The sequence below is a fragment of the Schistosoma mansoni genome, chromosome 5 (assembly GCF_000237925.1).
Source record: "Schistosoma mansoni strain Puerto Rico chromosome 5, complete genome".
Classification (NCBI taxonomy): Eukaryota; Metazoa; Platyhelminthes; class Trematoda; order Strigeidida; family Schistosomatidae; genus Schistosoma; species Schistosoma mansoni.
This window is the reverse complement of record NC_031499.1, coordinates 61323-85377: the sequence shown is the minus strand read 5'-3', so window position 1 is coordinate 85377 and position 24055 is coordinate 61323. Positions and strand designations below refer to the sequence as shown.

At 33.4% G+C, this 24055-nt stretch overlaps 1 protein-coding gene across 3 annotated transcripts in view; it reads left to right on the top strand.

Annotated features, from left to right (window-relative positions):
* Positions 1–2590: 2590 nt before the first annotated feature.
* The window catches only part of Smp_136250.1 (hypothetical protein), a gene marked incomplete at both ends in the record, with an annotated part of 26303 nt that continues 4838 nt past the window's right edge, over positions 2591–24055 (top strand). Inside the window, 10 exons of one of the 3 annotated variants that reach the window (XM_018797532.1) lie at positions 2591–2594; positions 4927–5048; positions 5187–5261; positions 6881–7312; positions 9029–9220; positions 10514–10629; positions 10759–10953; positions 12752–12890; positions 14977–15064; positions 16845–16949. In XM_018797532.1, the coding sequence (XP_018652564.1) occupies positions 2591–2594; positions 4927–5048; positions 5187–5261; positions 6881–7312; positions 9029–9220; positions 10514–10629; positions 10759–10953; positions 12752–12890; positions 14977–15064; positions 16845–16949 (1468 nt within the window). Of the gene's footprint in view, positions 2595–4926; positions 5049–5186; positions 5262–6880; positions 7313–9028; positions 9221–10513; positions 10630–10758; positions 10954–12751; positions 13152–14976; positions 15065–16844; positions 17291–24055 lie in introns of those variants that run through there. The other 2 variants (XM_018797533.1, XM_018797534.1) reach the window with 2 other exon arrangements.

The window sequence follows — 24055 nt, the reverse complement described above, 5'->3', positions numbered from 1 at the left end:
GTGAATGAAGATATTGGTGATGAATTACCACCTTCATCAATGTCACAAGTCATCGAGTTGGAGAATAATACGGATCCATTCAATAATGTAGAATTTCAAAAATTCACTAAACACTATCATAATTGGATGGAGGCCACAGATGTTAGCAGTAGCAGCAGTGATGAAAGTTTGGTAGACGGTCAGCAAGTTGATACTCGTTACAGAAACAGTGATTGTTATCCTTATCATGTGAATGACAGTAATGATGAATCTAGTTATCGTGTTACTCATAAAAAAATTATATCATCCCAAAGTATGATGTGTCAAAGACTGGAATATATTCTTTTGCAAACAACATTAGCAACCGATAAGTCGAAGAATTCTCGTTACTTCAAACGTGATAAAATTATTTACACACCTCGTTCAAAGTATAAACGAATGCCTACATTCCCTCTTGGTGGTAAGTTAGTAGGTAGATCATAGTAACTTCTGATCGATTACACCTACTGTTTTCTGATTTTCTGTATACTCACTATTAAATTTATTTCACTAATGTTGATTAAGATCGATTATTAAATTAACCTTTGATGTATACATAGTAGACTGCAGCTACCAAATAAACAAATCCTTCGCAGTGTTTAACTTTAAAATTCAGCCTAATGGTTATGATGCATATAGAGATATATTACGTTTTTTTTGTTAGTCCAACAGTTCTAGTATACATTACTTTCGAAAACATTGGAAAAGGTTCGGTCTGACACATTTTAAAGAAATAATGCTCAAATAATATACTTTGCTTACTCTCGGAGAACGTTGTTTATAATATGAAGTGTGAGTAAAATATGGTGGGCATCTGGAAAGTTAGGCTTGAGGATCAATTAAAATGATTACAGTAGCGCTAAAGTGAAGCTTCTCAGTAAAACAATTGTTTTCGGTTTATAAAACCAATTGTTCCTTAAGTCAGTCAAAAGTGCATTAGTGCTCTTCTGAGGTTACCTTCAAATGTATTTACGAATTTAAATATACTTGTAAAAGCGCGTAAATTGGAAGAACAGAAAGAAGCGTATTTGCAATGCTTTCCGAACATAGTCTGAAAGGAAGTAAAATGTTCACAATTGGGATCACTAGACATTTAATGAGTAACTGATACAACGTGGATATAACGAAAACGTTCAAAATAATTTACAAGCAGCAGATACCACTTTTACTTCGTTTCAGAGAGGCTTTTACTACCAAACGCCTTCGACGTGATATTTATATACTGAAAGAAAATATGATAAATTTCATTCATTTGCGTGGTAAGATGGTTATATTAAACTCAACGTTTGTCACTTATATTATCTCTTTATTATACTTTATCATTTAAATTATATTTTGTCAACAAGCTTCCTTGACTATCATTCATTTGTTAAAAATTTGCATGTTATTCTTTGCCTATTGACTATCATTACAACTTCATCGCCTCCTCTCATTTTTCTTTTATAATTCATTTTATCTTCACTATTTGAAATACTTATTAATCTTAATATTGTTGAATTCATGAGTTGATTTTTAAGCTAGACCACCATTGCAAACCTTCAAGCACTGGACAGTTGTTTTGTGTTAGTATGGGACTCCTCAGTAGTATGAACTATTGTGCTAAGTATTTTGTTTTGAACCAAAATTCATCTATCATGGTATATAATAAAACTTTTTCATCAGCCGTTTAAAGCTTATAAGAAGCCTTGAAATACATTGAATACATGTTATTCTGTAAACTATGTTATCACTTTATTTACATTTTCATAGTTGAAAGCGTGAGTCAACTGAACCTAGACCACCATAGAAAACCTGGAAGCACTGGAAGGCCGTTTCGTCCCATTGTGGGACTCCTCAGCAGTGCGCATCCACGACCTCGCCTCTCGAGATTCGAACCCAGGACCTACCAGTCTCGCGCCAGAGCACTTAACCGATAGACCACTGAGCTGGCATCCATGGTGTTAATGTCTAACTTCAACCAATCCACGAATTTGAGCAACCATTCACCAATTGTCTTCAGTTAGTTACTATCTCACAACAGACGTGGTTTGAACTTCACTGGTTACTGCTTCTCACTAGAACTCCAGGATTTACCTTTCGAAGTCAGTCACTAGTGAGCATATGATTATTATCGGAAGGGGTTTTTGTGGAGATTTAGTAGTTTATCGGTTAAGTGCTCTGGCGCGAGACTGGTAGGTCCAGGGTTCGAGTCTCGCGCGGCGAGGTCGTGGATGCAGGATGCTGATGAGTCTCACAATACAATCATCATAATTTCGAATCTATAGTTGTACAACTTGATAAAGTAATCATAAAATACTATTGTGTCGCTCTAATAACTAATTGCTTTTGAGTATTAATTTGTTGTCTTATTCAAAGTCTACATGTATTGACAATAGCTTAGAAAACATTTTCCGTTAAAAACTTAAAACTACAATTATTCTTTGAACAAGGAATAAACATGATGATGTAATAGAAAGATCGTAATACTAGATTACATAATTCGAATTATAATAACAAATGAATGTGTGTGTGTGTGTGTGCAAATAGAAAGTCTTGTAAAATTAACAACGTATTATAATGTGAATGAAGTAAGATGGGTAAGATGCTCTTGTGACGATAATTAAAGATAATCGAGGTATAAAATGAAATGAAATGACATCAGGAACAATTATGAATAAAATCATGACGATATAAGACATACGTAAAGAGAGGGGGGTATTTTCATATTCGGAATGTAATAATAATAATAATAATAGATGAAAATCAAGGTAACTAAGTGTTTCTGATATCGACTCATTTCATTTTACCCCCCCCCTATTACCTTTTAATTATTGTAACAAAAACATTTAAACCATCTTACTCCATTTTCGTTATAATTCCGTTGCTAACTTATTAATTTTACATGGCTTTCTATTTGCACACACACAATATTTTGTTATTACTACTATTATTATTATTTTTTCTCAAATTACGCAATCTCGTATTACAATTTTTCTGTTACATCATCATGTTTATTCCTTGTTCATATGTCATCACGTAGTTTAATGAAACAAAATATTCTATATGAATGATTATCTTCCATTTCATTCAATTTCTAATTTCTCCTACTTCTTTTATTTACAAGATTTGTTACTTAATTCTTGCATAACTACTATAATATTGATGTTTTATCAAAATATTTTGTTCGTTTCTTTTTTACCTATTCAACATAGCAACTATTTGATTTTTCTAATATATATCTACTTTGATTATAATTAGTCTCTTCCTATTACTCAAGATTATTTTGTTATCAATGCGTCATTATATAATTATTACATAAAGTAAGTCATTGATGAGTAGCAGTGTTTCAATGGTGTGAATCAAACATATACGTATGTTTGTATATGTTAGTGTAGAGACATGATGGAAAACTAATTGAAAAGGAAATTCTTTAGTCAATTCGTTCTTTTTATAATCAGATATTCAGAAGGGGTTTTGTGGAGATTTCAGTATTTTTCAAAGTTGAAATCATAAATCGATTGATTATAATCATATGCTCACTATTGACTGACTTCAAGATACATGTCCTGGAGATCTAGTGAGAAGCAGTAACCAGTGAAGTTCCACCAGGTCTGTTGGGAGATATCAACTCACTGATGACATTGGTGAATGGTTGCTCAATTTCGTGGATCGGTTGAAGTTAGACATTAACACCGTTGGATGCCGGCTCAGTGGTCTATCGGTTAAGTGCTCTGGCTCGAGACTGTTAGGTCCTGGGTTGGAATCTCGCGAGGTGGCATCATGGATGCGCACTACTGAGGAGTCCCATAATATGACGAAAAGGCCATCAAACAGTGCTTCCAGGTTTTCGATGGTGGTCTAGCTTCAATCGACTCATGATTTCAACTTTCAATAATTAGATATGTAAATTTTAGACTGATAGACTATTTTGTGACTATGGTGGATAGAGCTTATACATTAAGTGGAAACATTGTACATGGTATTTTACTCCCAATAATGTACTTACCAATACAGGTTACACTGTTTAATTTATTTTCAACGGGATATTATTCTGTTCATAATTGATTTACAGAATTTCAATGACTTTATCAGCATTATCCACTTGTAATTTATGGGTTATTCACAAAGTTTTCGATTTGAGTACTTCTAAAGTTCAATTTTGTATGGATTAACTTTTTTGTGTTTAAATATTAATGTAGTTGATACATTCTGTTATAGGTTCAACAACAAACAAAGTAAATATATTTTCTTTAGAAATATTGAATTTGGTTCAAAATGATGATAATTCTTTTCTATTTGATTTCTTATTTACGTTTCTATTGTATTATCAGCAGGGGTTTTGTGGATATTATAGTAATTTTATTAGTTGAGATCATGAAGCTATTTCCTGGAGTTCTAGTGAGAAGCAGTGATCAGTGAAGTTCAACCAGGTCTGTTGTGAGATAGTAGCTCACTGAAGACATTGGTGGATGTGTCGCTCAATTTCGTGGATTGGTTGCTGTTGGACATTAATACCGTTGGATGCCGGCTCAGTGGTTTAGTGGTTAAGCGCTCGCACTCGAGACCGATAGACTCCGGGTTCGAATCTCCCCAGGCGGGATCGTGGATGCGCATTGCTGAGGAGTCCCATAATAGGACGAAACGGCAGTCAAACAGTGCTTCCAGGTTTTCCATGGTGGTTTAGCCTCAATTGATTCATGATCTCAACTATCAAATTTTCTATTGTACTTTGCCTTCACATTTGATTCATTAGTATTTGATATTGATGACATGAATGAAATGCCCCCCTCCTTTTTTTTTCTTATAAGATTATATGTATCTGTTTATCATTCATAAGTACGAACCTTTTTTGATAATCATATTGATTTTTATTCTGTCAATCTAAACAGTATACATATTTATTTTCTTTTTGGTTTACTTCAATTTTAGAACATTTAACTGTACGTATAACACTCATTAATCCTATGCGTATTCCATTAGTTTTCACTAATGTTCATTTATTATGGATATTTAATTTGACAAATTCCATTACAGAATCATCATCTTGTATAGTGAATACAATGGACTCAAATGTTAATAATAATAATAATAATAATCCATCTTCTCATAATCATATAAATAATGATCAATTCATTCATATAACAAATGAAATTCTATCTCATTCCATTTATTCTTATTCTCATGATCAGTATGAAATGATTAATCAATTTGTTTCTGGTGAAATTATAAATGAATTTATTATGTTACCAGGAGAACGAAAAAATGTAAATTTTTTTAATCATATTCTTTATCATAAGTATTAGAAGGGGTTTTGTGGAGATTTAGTATTTTTCATAGTTGAAAGCGTGAGTCAATTGAAGCTAGACCACCATGGAAAACCTGAAAACACTGGACGGCTGTTTCGTCCTATTATGGGACTCCTCAGCAGTGCGCATCCACGAACTCGCACTCGCGAGATTCGAACCCAGGACCTACCAGTCTCGGGCCAGAGCCCTTAACCGATAGACCACTGAGCTGGTATATTTCTTAATTTTAATCAGTTATCAGTGTTGTTTAAGCGCATTATCATTGATTATATCTTAGGGATCAATAATCTATTAAGTGTGTAAATCTTTTTATTTTATAATCAATGTTCTCAAGATTTATAGGTTATCAACCTTGCAGGAAATCTTAGTTATTGTGTATCATTGAATAAATGAATGAACAAGATGGAAATAAGCACTGGTTATTCTGGACTTATGAACTCATCTCCAAAGTTTCATGTCTAGAACTGTTAGCGATTTTTAATGTTTAAATGTGTAGTTTACTCATTGACTCACAAAGTGCTAAGATGAGTTAGATGCAATAGGTAAGAATTTATCATAGAGTCATGATAAATCTAGTCCTTAGCAATAATTCATAGTAGTTTATTTTTTTTTTGTTTTCACAGATTATATGAAACTCTTTTAAAGAGATTGAGTAGATATGTTATGAATATTAGCTAAATAAGTCATGAAGAAATTGTCATATTAGTAGTCTACTTTCAGAATAACAAGCCAGAGCGGCTTATGCAAATCTGGGCCATCTTTGGCATCTTCGTGATGTTAGTCTGGCTGTAAAAAGTCAGATCTTCAACGCGTCGGTGAGAACGGTTTCGCTCTATGCTTGTGAAACCTGGCCTCTCCGAGTTGAGGATGTTATACGACTCTCTGTGTTTGATCATCGTTGTCTCCGAAGGATTGCTGACATCCAGTGGCAACACCATGTTAGTAATGCGGAGGTTCGTCATCGTGTGTTCGGGCACAGCGTCGATAATCCAATTAGTGTCACTATCTTGAAACACCGACTTCAGTGGCTTGGACATGTCCTACGAATGTCGTCCCAGAGACTTCCACGTCGTGTATTATTTGCCGACTGTGGGACTGGTTAAAACATACGGAGAGGAGGTCAGTGTATGACATGGTGTCGTGGTATGAAAGAAAGATGCAAAGGGCTGGCTTCTGTTGGTCCTTCACGACTCTCTGGCTGGGGTCCGAGAGATGGTGCAACACAGTGGCTAGAGACGTTGTCAGGTATGGCTCAGAATAGAACCCAATGGCGAGCCTGCTGTAACCTTCTTTTACTTTCTTCATAAAGAGTGGTTATAACTTTCTTAGCTGAGAGAGTTCTTCTGGTTGTATATTTCAATCCCCCTTATCTTTTCATCCTTTCTATTCCTATTTTCATTATTTTGTGTGGCGCATATGTATCTGGTGCCCTTTTGTACCAATATATATGTGTTTAAATAAATAAATAATAAATAGAATAACTTACTGACATAAATCATGATTTACATTTTATATCAGTTCAAATAAATATTCTCATTGTTCTCTTTTTTCAATTACTTTTCCTTCATAATTTCTAGCTTCAACTTAGTATAATTGCTAAACAATTGGGTCAGATAACTATAACTGGCCTAGCATTTGAATGGAGTTATTTGTCACCTCATCAAAATAATGTTGAAAATCACATTAACACTGATCATTATGTTGCTAATTCACCATCTATTATTGAATCTGCACCAAATGTATGTTTATCTACCACCACATCAAATTCATTCAATAACAATCTGTATATTGATGGCAAAAATTTATCAGCTACTACTGATACAATGTGTACTAATCTCCCACCTCCTATTAGTAATAATAATGACGGTGTTCCAGCTTCTATTAGTGAACGTAATTCTGTAAAAGGTAAAATTTTATTCAATCATAAAAAAAATAACAGTATAAACGATAATTCCGTGATACGACTACCGTTGGATTGGTCCATTACTCATCCTGTTCCTTCTTTAAGAGTAAGTTGGGATTCTTTTAACAAGTTATGCTTTTCAGTAAATTTTTACTAACCTTGCTTTATATATATATTTATATATATCATATCATATCATATCTTTGTTTCTGTTCTTGTTCTACTCTCCGTTTAACATTAACGAATCGGAAACTAAAACTGCCCTAACGTTCAAATCTAAAGCAGTGTGTCAATCATTACGTGACTTTTAAAAACTCGAACAACCTTATTTAATTAAACAAGTGTTTGAGTTGTTTTCATTCGTGGTTAATTAGGCTGAAACCCTTTGGCATTTAATACGACTGAACTAGATGATGAATACCTCAAGAATCGATTTCATTGTGATAAGCTTAGCATCTAAAAAAATTAACAAATTAATGCTGTATCTCACTTCATCAAGTTTTAAAGTTCGCTAATTTACATTTCATACCCACTTAGTTACTGTTCTTTACGTTTAAGCTAGTCTTTGCTCGTATTTATGATCATTAGTTCATGACTCTTTTTTGACCTCAAATTTTAAAATTGAAGATGTGGCTAGAACCCCATTTCTGCAAAAGATCTTGCCCACTATTTGTGCATCATAATTCAGTTTCCACCGTGTATATAAATTTCAATATATTCGCTGAAAGTGAGCCATGGTTGGTTTATGATTTCAGGGAAATTGATTTATATGAATTGTAACCTACTGTACTTGTCATAATTTATCTTAGTTCTGGCAAATGTTGTGTTTTTTTTAATTGGTCTTCGTACTAATGTTGTTAGAAGGCAATCACGTTTCCAGGTAATTCGTCCTAAGCCAGTAAAAATGTTCTAAAGCTTGGCATTGATAGACTCGCAGGTTTCCGAAACATATGGAGACCGATACGTGTCGACAAGACGTTCGTTTATCTCACCTCTGGTAAATTCTTTAAACTGCTCTCCAACCTGTTCTGAGTAAAAGTTAACACCCAATAGGGTCGTGATGTAATTTTTTTCTATTTTTTAAAAAGAAAATCATATTTTCGTATTCCCTCTACTATTTACAACTTGGCTCACTTTTCTGTCTATCACTTTATTTTATTAAAATAGCTCTTATTTTACTCAACTCTTCAGTATAATATCGTTTTCACGATTACTTTCGTATTACAAAAACAATAAGAAAATTATTTGACTGTTAAAACTATATCGTTAGGATATATTTTTAACGACGATAGAGGACCCATCACGTTCGAGTAAAGTCACATGTCTGAATGTTAAGTCCATAAGAAAGGTTGTGGTTCGTATTGATCGTTTATGTATACGATTTAACCAAAAAAAAAATACACAGTGTACCAACTTTATGAGAATATTGTTTGAATAGATCAATGCACTATGCCCTAAACGAGTGGTCTAAGTTGATATTATTTGAGTCATTTGGTTACTCATAGATACACCCGAGTTCCCTAAGCTACTATTCTTTAGTGGAATAGATCATAGGTTAATAACTATATGTGTCGGACTTCAGGTCGTATTAAATAATTAAAAGGAATTAAGGTTTCAAGTGATTTTGTTTATTTTATGATCTGCTATGTCATGTGTAATTTATATTTTCATATGATTGATAAATTTGCTAAATACCTTAGTGACGTTGTTGATGGTATTTCAAATATTGTTTTACTTGTGTTTATTTTATGAGTTGCGATGGAACAAGAATTAATTGGACATTTTCACCTTGTATCTTTTGTTATGGACGAAATATTTATAGGTATTTTTCAGCTCATTCCCAAGCCAACTCTATGAAGGTCAAATATGTTCAGTTCAAATTTCACTAACTAACAGCGGGTTAATACCACTGACTAATTTGCGTATTGCATCAAATTGTCCAGGTTTATTTGCATTTGGTTCAGTACCATATGATCTGTCACCAAATAAACATATTCAATATCTTTCAATTCAGGTAGGTTCTAGTATTTACGAAAGTTTGTATGCTTTTATTGTTGTTTTTTTTATATACACAACAGTCAAATCTTCCTGTGTTCTTGTGTGTGTGGATATTCTAGCAATATTTTGAGTTACTAATGTGGTGGTCGGCAAAATGGATGTTTCAATTATACTGATATGTTTCCGTTCAATCTTGTTGATCTTGAAATCCATATTCACCTTTAAACTGATTATGCTCGTCTGAGTTATCTAAGAACAAACAAGTAGATAGGTCTTTGATTTTTTGTAAACATCCAAACAGTTGCATAAAATCATAAATGGGGTTGAACAAAAAACTGCTAAAGTTAGTTGAAAGGGCATGGTGATATTCGAAAAGATTTGAAATGATTAGTGGTCGAATAATCCAGATAATTGCAAATTTATTGAAATAGTACCATACACTTCATAAGTTACATGATTTTATAGATTGTTAAATGTTATCGAGATGACGAACTGTTCTAACTTACTGTCTAACTTCAGTTCATGATCCCAATAATAAATTTCCTCTAGCTAATAATAATGGGTTTTTGTAAAGTGCAATTCCAGACTTCATCTTATTCTTCAGTCCACAATGTACTTGATATTTCCGAAGGTTGGATGCTAGCTCCAAATCTCAGTGAACAAGTATCTTCGTTCTTAACTTGTGTATCATAGAATCCAATGTATAAATAGTGTAAGTTACGATTATGTGAATAATACTGTTTAGGTGAAGAAGTTTAATTTTGATCGACAGATGAATACAGTAATGGCTTCTCGTGATATTTAACTACTGACTCAACTGCAACTTACTCCACTTACTCTATTGAGTGGATATTGAAGACAAGACTATTAGCCAGAAAAATAGAACCACATTCTAATATAATTCAAGATTCTATCGATAAACCCTCATTCCTAACTCTCAGTCCAATAAACAATTTTCTGACATTTTATAAATTTACTGGTTTCACTCAAAAGTCTTAGTTCTCCCAAAGTTCTATGAGCTCTTTTTTTGAAGACTGTAACAGTGAAACTGTAGTAGCTTACCCAAATAAATTTCTCATAGTTATTCAGTTTCATTGGAATTCAATTTACTGACTTAAAGTCTGTTCGATAGTGTATCATATTGAATAGCGTTGAAGCATTCGTTTGTCAGTCAGTGAACCAGGGAATTAGTCATGATAATAGTATAGATAAGCATCTGAGTAAAAAAGAATAATGTGTAAATGCATGATTTTTTTGAACAGGAATTGATAAAACCTCATCTTATTTCTTTTAAAAAACTTTTTTTTAGCCATTAGAGCCATGGATTGACGTTCCTTGTAGTCATTCTTCTTTAAACAACAGTTACTCTACTGGTAAACAACCTTCTGTACTAATGCCAGGTACAACTATTACTCAAAAATTATGGTTACGCGGTCCATACTTAACATATCCATATTCTCGTAGAAGGCATCGTAATTCTTATTCACATCGTTATCCTCAGCTCATTTCAGCTTTACCACCATCATCATCAACATCATTATCTAATCAGAATAGTTATAGTAGTAACACTTCCGGTGTTGTAATTTGTGGTGGTTCTCCTACTGTTACTGCTACAGCTCCTGTGACTTCTACTATAAACACTAATACTGGTCTTTTACCTCATATACAACAAAAAACTGTACATATTGTTTTCCAATATGAATCCACTAACAATTTACGAAATGAACAACGGCAAAAACCATTTACCGGGTAAATTTCTTATTTTTTAATCAACGATGTTCCATTTTAGACATATATTATAAATAAAACATTGAACAGAAATTTCATCATTACTACTTTATATTGTGATTTGCTTTAATCAGTATGACTGTTTCACTGATAACTTAAAGTGAAAGAGAAAATTTAATTGTGAATTTTGAAAATTCTGTAAAAGCTTGAGAGTGGACAGTGTTGTTATGTATTAAGTTTAAAATGACATCACTACAATTCCATTTTTTAGAATACAATTCTTGTACACTACAGAGCATAAGGGAGACTTGTTTAGTCAGGCAGACGGATTATTAATCGATCACTGGGTGGTGATCAATGTCATGCGTGTCAAGTCCTTCTTAGTGCTGATCGAATGCTATCGATCAAGTTGCAATGTGGCCACTAGTCTAGGTGGCTCGACACTGGGTGCACTACGTTGAGATAAGATGGTGGTTGGAGGTGGTCAACAGGAAACCCTGGACCCGGGTTTCATCAGCAAAGTGTACCTGTAATCTTGAGGGAACTGGTGCTCCCTGACGGATTCGATCCCATGTCACTCAACTTCACATTCAGAGACGTTACCACTGAGCTACTCGGGCCGTGACCGACCTCCTGTAGGACTGGGATGTAATCACAATTGATTGATCACTGGGTGGACTTGACACGCATGACATTGATCACCACCCAGTGATCGATCAATTGTGAAGACGCATTATCAATCCATAGACAGTAGGATGAAGTTTAAATTTATAATTTATAAGGAATAATAGCTTAATATCATAACAATTTCATCACAACACTTTCGTTTTTCTACAACTCTCTCACTTCTATCAATTTGCTGTGTTGAAGTTTTTTTTAGAAGTTTAATATACTTCAACCGGAAAACATCCTTCATTTGTTGATTGTTGAAAATGACTGAACATGTTTGTGATGAAAAGAGAAAAGAATTTGAACATCTCGTTTTTTTTCATAGATATCGAAGTGATCTATTGGATGTTAAATGAACGAATTTTATTTATCGTCTACACTGTGTAAATAAACACTGTCTATGATTATAAGTATCAATGTTAAAGTTGAACTTGATAGTTTCAAATAAATTGACCAATGAGTAGATAAACTGTATATCTGATGTTTCGTAACTTGATTTAAGCTGCTTCTTCAAAGTGAATAAATAACAGTATTCATGTCTATGATTTATGCATATCTTGATCAACTTCATATATGAAATATTTTACATTACTTAAACTGTATAATGCAGTTTAGTTATGATCATTTATTTCATTAATTTATTTGAACACATAAATATTGGTACAAAGGGGCATCAGATACATATGCACCACACAAATCTCATTCGATTTGTGTGAGGGCTGTGATACTGCCCAGGTGCCCAAATCGAAGCAGGTGGTTTTCTTAAAGGGCCACATCCGGAGCCTTTGACCTAAAGATCTGATCCACAAGGCAGTGGAGCAACGTCAGTAGATTCAGTCCCATGGTAGCCGGTGACCAGCGATTGGTTAATACGCCATATGTTCCTTCAGGATTCTGGAGCCCATGTGCACCATTGGTTTGGAATCACGGTTTTCCAACTCCCCTAGGTGGATTCTCCGTGTCCACCAACCCGGTTAAAGTGCCAGACATTCGGTTTTCGTCCTCTCAATTTCGTAAATAACACTGAATAACATAAGAAATATTTTATTCTCATAATATATTTTCATTATTTTACATAGATACATTTGATATCATCATCATTGTCAGTTTATTTCATTGTATGCTTATTTCTATACTTTTTTTTATCAAGCTGTCGTTATGTTCGACATCGTTCTGAACTAGAACTTAAATCATCATTGAATTTTGAAGCTGTTGCAAATTGTTTAAATATAACCGATATCAATGATCTATTGATTAGTGTACAAATTAAAAATGTTGTCCATTCAACAGTAAGCTAAATTTCTTTTTATCCAATTTTCGTAATGAAAGAGATGTTAATATTACTATTATTATGTTTGTGAGTAGAATGTTACTTTTCGATTGTAATTTAGAGTATATATGTATGGTAGATGTGTATACACATCTCAATGTATAATATGCTTATCTTTGCAAACTTTAACATAATTCTGTATATGGATCTTAACACTTTATTCATTAAACAATGACGTTTCAATAGAATAGAGTGTTACTTACTTACTTACTTACGCCTGTTACCCATCGTCGAGGAGCATAGGCCGCTCAACAGCATTCTCCATCCAACTATGTCCTCAGCCTTCCTTCCCAGTTCTTTGCAGTTGTTATTCATCTTTTTCATATCTGCTTCTATGTGTTCTTTGGCCTCCCTCTTTTCCGCTTCCCTTCAGGATTCCAAGTTAGGGATTGCCTTGTAATGCACATTGGTGATTTCCCTGATGGAACTGGGCCTGTAGGTCTTCTAGAGTTACTGCCGGTCCCAAGACCGGGTAAAGGAGGAGGGTTGGGCATGAGGTTAGCGACCCCATCCAGTAGAAAAGCTAACTCACTAAAAAAACGCTAACCAGAAAAAAATAATTCAAATAGAATGTTAGGCGATCAGAAAAACTTTTATCGAATACATACGCATTCATCTTTGAAGAAAATAAAACATATTTCTTCTTACATTCTTCTACAACACTATATAATGTTCAAATGTGTTAATATATAAAATTGTTTGATCTCAGGTTTGTGCAATGGATAAACGATTAGATTAAATTAAGTTGCTAAACACTTATAGAGAGGTCTTAATCAAATGATGTAAAGATTTCATTTATTTAAATGCATTGAATTATATGTTTAACTATTTAAAACAAAATAAATAGATATATATCCACTTACATTTAACTGTATTATTTACTCATGCCAATTTTTGACATTCCAGTTTATGATATCGATTAGATCATTCAATTGTCATCACTAAAACAATCAAATAAACATAAACTCCTTATTCCATTTTATCTATCACTTATTATCTGAATAACAACAATTACATTCAATGATTCTAATCAATTGTCTTATGTGAATATATTCAACAAATAATTGAAACAATGAAAATAACACAAACATTCATTCCTTTACTTGGTGTTGTTAACTTGTATCTTCCTATTGTTATTTAGGACTGCAATTGATCAGTCTCTCGTTGGTATATGTGCTTCCTCTGCGGGCTACCACGATATTGCCTTAAGTCATAAGCTATCTAAGAAAAGATGGACAGTGGCTAGCAGTGGAATCTAGGATGCACGTTTCATGAATAACGCGATGGCGTTTGAAGCGAATGGAACTGGGTTTGAGTCCTAGAGTGAACATCAACTCTGAGATGTAGGTAAATCCAGCTGACGAGTCCCGAATAGGACAAAACGCACGTCCGGGATTCCACTGCTAGCCCCTATCCATCTTTTATTCATTTATTTTGCTTATTTATCATCATTTTATGCATGCTGTGACATGTTTGATTCATATCATGTATAGAAATTGTATGTTTTCTAAATAAATAAACTGACCGATCAGTTAATATGTAGTGAATGAAATTTCTTCTCACACCGCTTATGAATGAATATACACAATCTGTTATCTTAACAAAGCTTTCTTTTCAAATCACATGTTTCTTACACACTAAAGCAAATATCTACTTTAAACATTGGATGATCTATTTTGTATACAGGTAACCAGAGAATCATATGCTTATTTATATTCGATAATTTTGACGTTTGAAGACGTTTGGACCAGATCGACAGACGAAACGTTGAATGTACCTCAAATTCAATTCTCTGAGATTTTACAAATGCATTCTCCTTCCTTAATGTCTTACATCAACTCAGCACCCAAATAATGTGAAACTATTTGATAACTGATAAGTCTTATCGATTAAACGCTATATTCGTTTTCCCAAGCTATTCTGGTAACCGACTCAACAATAACATTTAGATGGAAGTTCTTCTATCAATCAAAATTTTACTTTTGAAATTGTTCTCATTTCATTTATCATGATCTAATTCATATGAATTTTATTTTATTTATTAGGTTCCTATGAATTTTCAAATTATGCAAATTGCTTGTATTAGTCGTTATTGGAGTATAAAACCTATTCAATCAACAACTTGGAATATTGGTAAGAAATAAAAATCAGTTTAACATTTTATTATTTTAATACTATTCACTTTGTTAGTATTTTACAAAGACGGTACTTTTAATGGTCAAAATAGTCTTTCCAGGTTGATAATTGCTTAGTTTTTGGTTATCTGACAATTAGACATTTACCTATCTAGTAATGGTCAATCTTTCTAAAACCTCATATGCCTATTGTGTTTACGTGTAGATTATTAAATGAGGTAATTAGTGCTAGTTTTGATAGACTTTTAATCAGTTTTAACTAAAAAAAAACAATCTATTGAGTGATTTGAAAAGATACACTTCCTTGGAGTTATAGCTTATCCACTGAGTTTTTTCCCATTTAACCATTGTGACTTAGAAACTGTTACCAGTCGGTGCGCCATCTAAAAATAAGTTGGCTAAGTTAGTAATATATCATCGACTCATGAAGCCATAAACTAACTTGTAATCCTTTCATGTTTGTTTAAAAAAAAGAGTTAAATGGTCATTCAGGTATATTACATGATGCAATTTAAATAATAATTTAATCACTCTTCCATTTGATCTAGATGTTTTGTTCTATCAATCTCTCATTGAGAAGAAAATATCTCTATTTTCTGATCCTTCATGAAAATGACTTCCACTTTTATTTAATTTACCACTGAAAGAAAAGATAATTACACTTAAAGGTGTTATTCAATTTTTGTTGAATTCTTCATGTTAATTCATTTTTTTTCATTTGCTCTATTCACTTCATTTATCTACTGAGAGGTTATGACATTACTGTATTTAATCATACAACTAGATTGAATAAAATCATTGGATTTGATCAAGCTCTACATAACCATAAATACATATTACATATCATTGAGATATCATGAATCAGTTTAAGCTAGACTATCATGGAAAATATATCACAGAAGACAAAACAACACTGTTTATTACAGTGTCCCCAAATGCCCTGGTACGGCCGATAGTGGGGAGAGTCCGCTCTCCCTCTTGAAATGCTCTCACATGGCCAGCGAATATATAGCCTCTGCCAGGGAAGTCCTACTCACTGCCTTCTCGTCGCGGGGGTGTTGTTCACAAAATTGAGAGGACGAAAACCGAATGTTCGGCGCTTTAACCGGGTTGGTGGATGTGGAGGATCCACCTAGGGGAGTTGGAAAACCGTGATTCCAAACCAATGGTGTACATGGGCTCCAGTATCTTGAGGAAACAAATGGCGTATGAACCTATTGTTGGTCACCGGCTAGCATGGGACTGCATCTCCTCACGATGCTCCACTGCCTTTTAGATCAGACCTTTAAGTCAAAGGTTCTGGGTGTGGCCCCTAAGAAAACCACCTGCTTCAGTTTGGACACCTCAGCAGTATCTCAGCCCTCACACAAATCAAATGAGATTTGTGTGGCGCATATATATCTGGTGCTTCCTTTGTACCAATATTTATGTGTTTAAATAAATAATAAAATTATATTTATTACAGTATAAATCATTTCTTCTAAATTTACTTAGAGTACTCTTTTCCTTAAAATGGTCACGTTTAATTGATTTTCTTATTTATTTATATTAAAAAGTTGACTTAGGACACTATGAAAAGATGAAATCAATAAAAAAAATGCATCATTTACCATCTTTCCAATTTGATAATCCTTTTTTATGGTTACATTTTAACTATTTATTCATTAAATTAAAAAAGAAGAAAAAAAAAATCAAATCACATGAAGACCTCATGTTTTTTTTTACTTTTGATCAACTTTAATGTTTTTTCATGTTCATTCTTTATTTCTTCAACCTAGATACTATTCCTAGTATACATGTAGGAGAAATTATTACCCTTTATTTTAAAGCTAGTCCAATCAAAAACAATTTAGATTATATAGAAATAGAACAAAATGAAATGAGTAGTCACACTTCAGAGGAAGGATATAATAATAGTAATAATAATAATACAGGGAAGAAGTATATTTCTGTAATTCATTTCAATCATCATCATCATCATTATTATTGTCAATCAAATAATATGGATAATACTAACACTAGTACTGATAATAATGATTCAATTTTATCGGATATGAGAAATATTATACAAAATTCAAATTTACCACAATCATTGATCAATACATGTAACGATGACAACATGATGATGATGATATCACCAACTAATTTAGAATTTTTTTGTCGGTCTGGAATACATTGGTATCATCAATCTGTAAGTATTTATTATGTTTTTAATTTCATATAAAATAATAATGATGAAGTTGTTGTATGCACATGGGCTCCAGTATCGTGAAGGAACGAATGGCGTATGAACCAACTGTTGGTGACCGGCTACCATGGGACTGCATCTCCTTACGATGCTCCACTGCCTTGTGGACTAGACCTTTAGGTCAAAGGCTCGGGGTGTGTCCCCCTAAGAAAACCACCTGCTTCAGTCTGGGCACCTGGGCAGTATCACAGCCCTCACACAAATCGAATGAGATTTGTGAGGCGCATATTTATCTGGTGCTTCCTTGTACCAATATTTATGTGTTTAAATAAATAAATAATAATAATGTATTTCGAGATTTGTGTTTCCTAAATATATTTGGTAAAAATTGTAGGATAATCTCCCCCATTTCGTTACTGAGATAATCAATACGATTATGGTTTATTCGTTGGTCATCTCTGATGAAATTTGTTACTGACTAAAATATATTGACGGCATTAAATGTCGCGAAGGTCTGTTCTTAAAAAAAAAATGCACGTTCAGCCATGTGTTCTATTCAGTCAGTTTGTTGGAATAATGTCACAGATCGAGGACAACATTGTGTCGTTCAAAACGACCAGTACTGGGTTTCTAGTCTTACAGTCAATCTTAACAACAGAATGAAGGTACATTATGTTGGTCGGTATTCGATATTGTCCTTAAACTTCGTATATTGTTCGTTCTGAAAACCGTTACTTGATGTTAATTATACTTAGTTGACCATATGATTCCATAGTATTTTCTCGACTTCAATCGAATACGCAGCAAATCTCTCTTGTCTATTTCTTTCGAAATGGAATCTCACCATAATCAAAGCAAATGTTAAGTCACAAGATAATTAGAAATAATGATAACTGTCAAGATTATTCCTTTCTTTTCATCGTTTTGTTCGTTAGACTGATCACTTTCATAACACCGAATACTCGAGGTTCGTTTGGTAGTTAATACTATGTTGTGAAAATTAATTCACAACTACTGTATAACTTCTGGGAACGCATAGTCGTAGATAAACATTGCTGTCTGAAAGTGAAAATTATAGCATTTGAAGAGTCGGAAGCAGAAAGAGCAGTGGAAATCTTTTCTTGTAGTTCTTGTTATTATCTAACGTGACTAAATTATGTTAATATTTTAAATGTAACTATCATGTCTTTTGTTACTTATCTTATATATGACTCATTAAAATAAAGTATTTTGATTGTTTTGTTTTCAGAATGATTCAATTAAATCTTTTGATGATAGTTCATTCTTGGATATTAATCTCCTTATAACATGGAAGGTATACAGAATGGTTAATATTATCATTATTTTTTACTGTCACTATTATTCTTACTGCTTAGAAGATATTACAAAGGACCAGAAAGTGGAGAGCCTTTGGTAGTTATAATGGATTGAAGGTTATAAACCGTATTGTCTATGTTACCTTTTATGTTAAGGGTACTTTTTTGGTACACAAATCTCTTGTTTTAAAGTGTCACTGATGTATGACAACACTCTGTTGTGTTGTTATAGCTGGCTGCAATGAAAATAATGACAGAGTCCGACCTGACTGTATTCGAACACCGTAGATCCATAAGGTAATTGACCGTTGGTTTTAACTTTGTAGGAAGTTGAGTGTGATATATATCATTATTAGTCGAAGTGGAAACGCCATATTCACCTTTAACAATCCAATGAATCTCAAACATCTGATCTTTCTATCGTTGTTTTGATTTTTTAACATCTCTGTTTCTGAATTATAATTCTTTACTACAACTGATATGCTTGTTATACTTAGTTTTTCGCCGGTTTTCTTCATGGTTTTCCATGTTGATATGAGTTGTAGCGTACTAAATCAGTAAATATTTTAGACGGGTTCTGAATTCTTCGCTACTAATGGTAGTCGACAGGATTGATTTTGACCTGTTTGGTCGATTCAAACTATCATGTTATTCTAGAACAGCATAAATAAGCGAACAGTGTTATTTTCAATTAGAAGTGTTCAAATAATAATTAAATAGTTGAGTATTTAAAACATGGGGTGAAGAAAACTAAATAAACAAAGAGTATGGAAAATGATAATAAATTGAATCTTTGTTACAAATTTCTCGACTCACCATAGACTCTGCTGTATGTAAAAAACGAGATCGGACTCCATAAGAAAAGCTGGTGGATATAGTATAAATTACTTTAACTTATTTATTTTTATCTACCATATGACCACTATCATCCATCAAATGTGACAGAAGTCAGCTGCTTTTGTTTTTAGCATATGTTTCTCCAATCACAAAAAGAAGTGTTTACTAACTCTATGGTTTGATTATCTGATTCTACTGTGAACATGGCTTTCTCCACAGTAGCAGCTGAATTCGTCGATGCACATGGATGTAGGAAGACTATGTAAATTACTCTTTAGTGAAGGAATCCCCATAACTCGGTTGGAAAACGATATATGGTGGTTAGCTGCAATACATGTCCCCTTCATTACTTTCGTCAGTCTATCTTGTAGTAAATCATTTCTCATTAAGTAATTTCGATAATTTTTAACGGATATTATTTCTGTATTTATTATTTTTAGTTGTTGACCTACTTTATATTGCCAAATATCGATTCCAGTCCTGATTATTCTTATCACGCAATCCATTTGTACTCGTTTATGTTTAATTATGTAATCTAATTCACTGTTATCATTGACTCATAAGCTGCATCGTTTGGCTTTAATCATTTAATATATGCATATAAATAGTATTGTATATTAGAGTAAAATTTGATGATGATGATGATCTAATTGAAAACAATATTGTCCAATTATATATGTGTTATTCTTATTTACAATATTTGGAATTTATGGTATATATATGTGTGTGTTTTTTTATAATAATTCATTGTCTAGAAAGAAGTAATAGTTGCCAAGTACCTTACCATATTCTTCCAAAAAATTTTCTTTTTTTTCTTCTCAAATCGGTTTGTTTTTTATTCTGTATTCTTGTGTATAGGGTTCAACAGAAACTACATTGACTAATCTTAATCAATCTATCTGGGGACAAAGTCATTTAAGAATTAATCATCTGAATTCTCCCGTACAAATGCCGTATAACTATAACAATAATTATGTAAGCTTTTGTTGTCAATAATGTTTTTACCTTTGTTTGTTGTGAGCCAACATTCTTTCTGATGTTTATGTCAATAATCTGTAGTAAAAGAGACGCTATAATTACAGCAGCTGATATTATATGTATAAAAGTGTACAGTTTCTGCACGTTTATTTGTTGTTACATAATTTTTATTGTTTTCTCTCATGCAATTAGAGATTGATTGATATTTCACTTTATCAGTTCCTTTATGTGGTTGGGCACTCAATGGTTTGTGCACTCAACATTCAGCTGCAAATGTTATATTACCAATTAAAATCGTGGACTTTGATAGTTGAATTGTACCTTGAATTGAAAACATCAATCAGATTTATCTGAATTATATACAGTCACATTATTCGTTTCCAAACATTTGATGACTGTTCTAACGTTTTTTTGTTCAGATTGCTATGCTAATTGGTCATTTTAAGGTACCATGTAATATCTCGATTGTTCATTGTAAACTCGTAGGTTTGTGTTTTTATAAATTTGGCAGTATTTTAGGGAAAATCATTTTCTGATGTAATATTTTGAATACTTTTTCAAGGTGCCTAAGTAATACAATTAGTTAAATATATCAATAATACGAATTACTATATTGTACGTAAACGCTTAAGATTGTTCAAATTAAATCGAAACTTGCATATTTTCAGTTACGAATGTTTTTTATGCTGATTATAATATTCTATTTAAAGAGATGATCAAAGTAATTTATAAGGCCACGATATTGCGTGACCATTTTCCATTGTCTTCGTTAAGTGACACGGTTGAACTCCACTAGTCATAACTTCTTACTGGGACTCCGAGAATTTCCTTCCAAAGATATTTACTGGTAAGCTTATAAGATTGGTCTCATACAAAAGTCAGTGGAGCAACGTCAGTAGATTCAGTGCCGTGGTAGCTGGTGACCAACAATAGGTTCATAAGCCATTTGTCCGTTCAGGATGCTAGAGCCCATGTGCATGATTGGTTTGGAATGAGGAATTTCCAACTCCCCTCGATGAACTTCCCGTATTCACCAACCCGGTTAAAATGCCAGACATTCTCTTTTCGTCCTTTCAATTTCTGAGACAACACCCCGGTCGTTAGAAGACAGTGAGTATGAGTTTCATGTCATCTAATCTAATGACATTCATTCATCCTTGTATATATATATATTCAATGATCAATTGTTCATTTGTTTATTTTTTTTCTTCTTTAAATGATTCCTTTACAGAATATATTAGATTTAAAATTATCCAAAAGGAAATTTAAAAAATGTAAACATCAAATAAATAATAAAAAATTAATAAATTTAAACAATTTTGATTTATCAAATTTAATAAGAATTCAATTAAATTATCCAAAATTTGTAAATTATTCACAAAATAATGAAAACTGTAATGATATAAATCAACTAAACAACAACCATAGTGATAATAATAATACAAGTTATACTTATTCATCACTTAAAGATTTCTTTAAAGATTTTTATCATTCACCTTTTAATCAGTTACCATGGGAACAAACAAAAAAATGGTATGTTTATTTAATGATCATGTTTTTATACAATCTTATTATATTTATTTATTTATTGTATTTAAACACATACATATTGGTACAAAAGGGCACCAGATACATATGCGCCACACAAAATAATGAGAATGGGAGGAGAAGGAAGAAGATGTGTATATATAAAATAACGAAAAAAAGAAGAGTAATGATGGGGGTGGAACTGAAATGTACAACCAGAAGAGCTCTCTCAGTTAAGAAAGTTATAACCACTCTTTATGAAGAAAGTAAAAGAAGGTTACAGCAGGCTCGCCATTGGGTTCTATTCTGAGCCATACCTGACAACGTCTCTAGCCACTGTGTTGCACCATTTCTCGGACCCCAGCCAGAGAGTCGTGAAGGACCAACAGAAGCTAGCCCTTTACATCTTTCTTTCATGCCACGACACCATGTCATACACTGACCTCCTCTCCGTATGTTTTAACCAGTCCCACAGTCGGCAGATAATGCACAACGTGGAATTCTCTAGAATGACATTCGTAAAGCATGTCTAAGCTACCGAAGTCTATTTTCGAGATGCTGACACCAATTGAATTATCGTCTCTGCGCCCGGACACACGATGCCGAACCTCTGCATTACTAACATGGTGTTGCCACTGGATTTCAGCAATCCTCCGGAGACAACGATGATCGAATACGGAGAGTCGTCTAACATCCTCAACTCGGGGAGGCCAGGTTTCACAAGCATAGAGCGAAACCGTTCTCACCGACGCGTTGTAGATCCGACCTTTTACAGCCCGACTAACATCACGAAGGTGCCAGAGATGGCCCAGATTGGCATAAGCCTCTCTGGCTTTCATTATACGTGCATCAATCACATCACTCACGCCACCACCAGAACTTATGCAGCTGTCTAGATACACGAACTTCTCGACTACTTTAATCTGCTCACCATCCAGAGTGAGTACAGGATTAGAATCCTTCCAGTCTTGTAGGAGTACTTTGCACTTGGAGGGTGCAAAGCATATACCGTACTTGCGGACAGTGATTGCCAACTGATTAAGTGCGGATTGCATGCCTTGGGCATTATCGCACAGTAAGACAATATCATCCGCATACTCAAGGTCGAGAAGTCGTTCTCTAGACAGCAGATCCACACCGCCATTACTTACATCCATCAGAGCTGTTTCCAGAATGTCATCGATGGCAAAGTTGAAGAGAAATGGTGAGATCAGGTGACCCTGCCTAACCCCACTGCTTGAATGAAACAAGGGAGAAAGGTGGTTGTATGCCCTCACTCTACAAATTACAAAATTAAATTAAATTATAAAAAAATGGTTTCACTATTTTTTGATAAGTTGTACAGTTTAATGTTCAACTTAAATAATTATTATGTAAATTATTTCACTCGCTGACATAGTTACTTGTCTCTACTCGATATTGGTTGAATTCTACTTGTCACAACTTCTCACTAGGAACTTCACTTTAAAGCTAATCATTAATGAGAACATGATTATTATTATACTAGAGATTTATGAAGATTGTAGTAATTTTAATATTCAAATTGCTATAATCTCGATAAATATTCATTCTGATAATTAATTATCAACTATGACACTAGTTTAATGTACTCAAGTTTAGTTTCCAGGTGAATTAGATGGCAGTATCGTCATCTTATTATAGGATTGAATGTCATTTCTGACTTTTTGTCATAAGATGGTGGTTAGAGATGGTCAACAGGAAACCTTGGACCCGGGTTTCGTGCTATTTGGCACTCGTCAGCAAGGTGTATCTGTAATCTTGAGGGAACTGGTGCTCCCTGACGGATTTGACCCTGTGTCACTCAGCTTCACATTCAGAGACGTTACCACTGAGCTATTCAGGCCGCTACTGGGATGTAATCACAACTTGACACGTAAGACATTGATCACCACCCAGTGATCAATCAATTGTGATGACTTTTGTCATTTTTGATAGGTATGTAATTAAATTTTCATCTTCATTCTTGTATTCTTTCTTCGATTATACAACAGTAGCAAGTAACAGGTTCAGGTTTGTAGTCATCAGTAATATTAGTAGTAGTAGTACTCTAAGTATTTTATCAGATTTCCACATTAAATTATATGTATTTAGAAGGGGATTTGTGGAGATTTCAGTATATTCA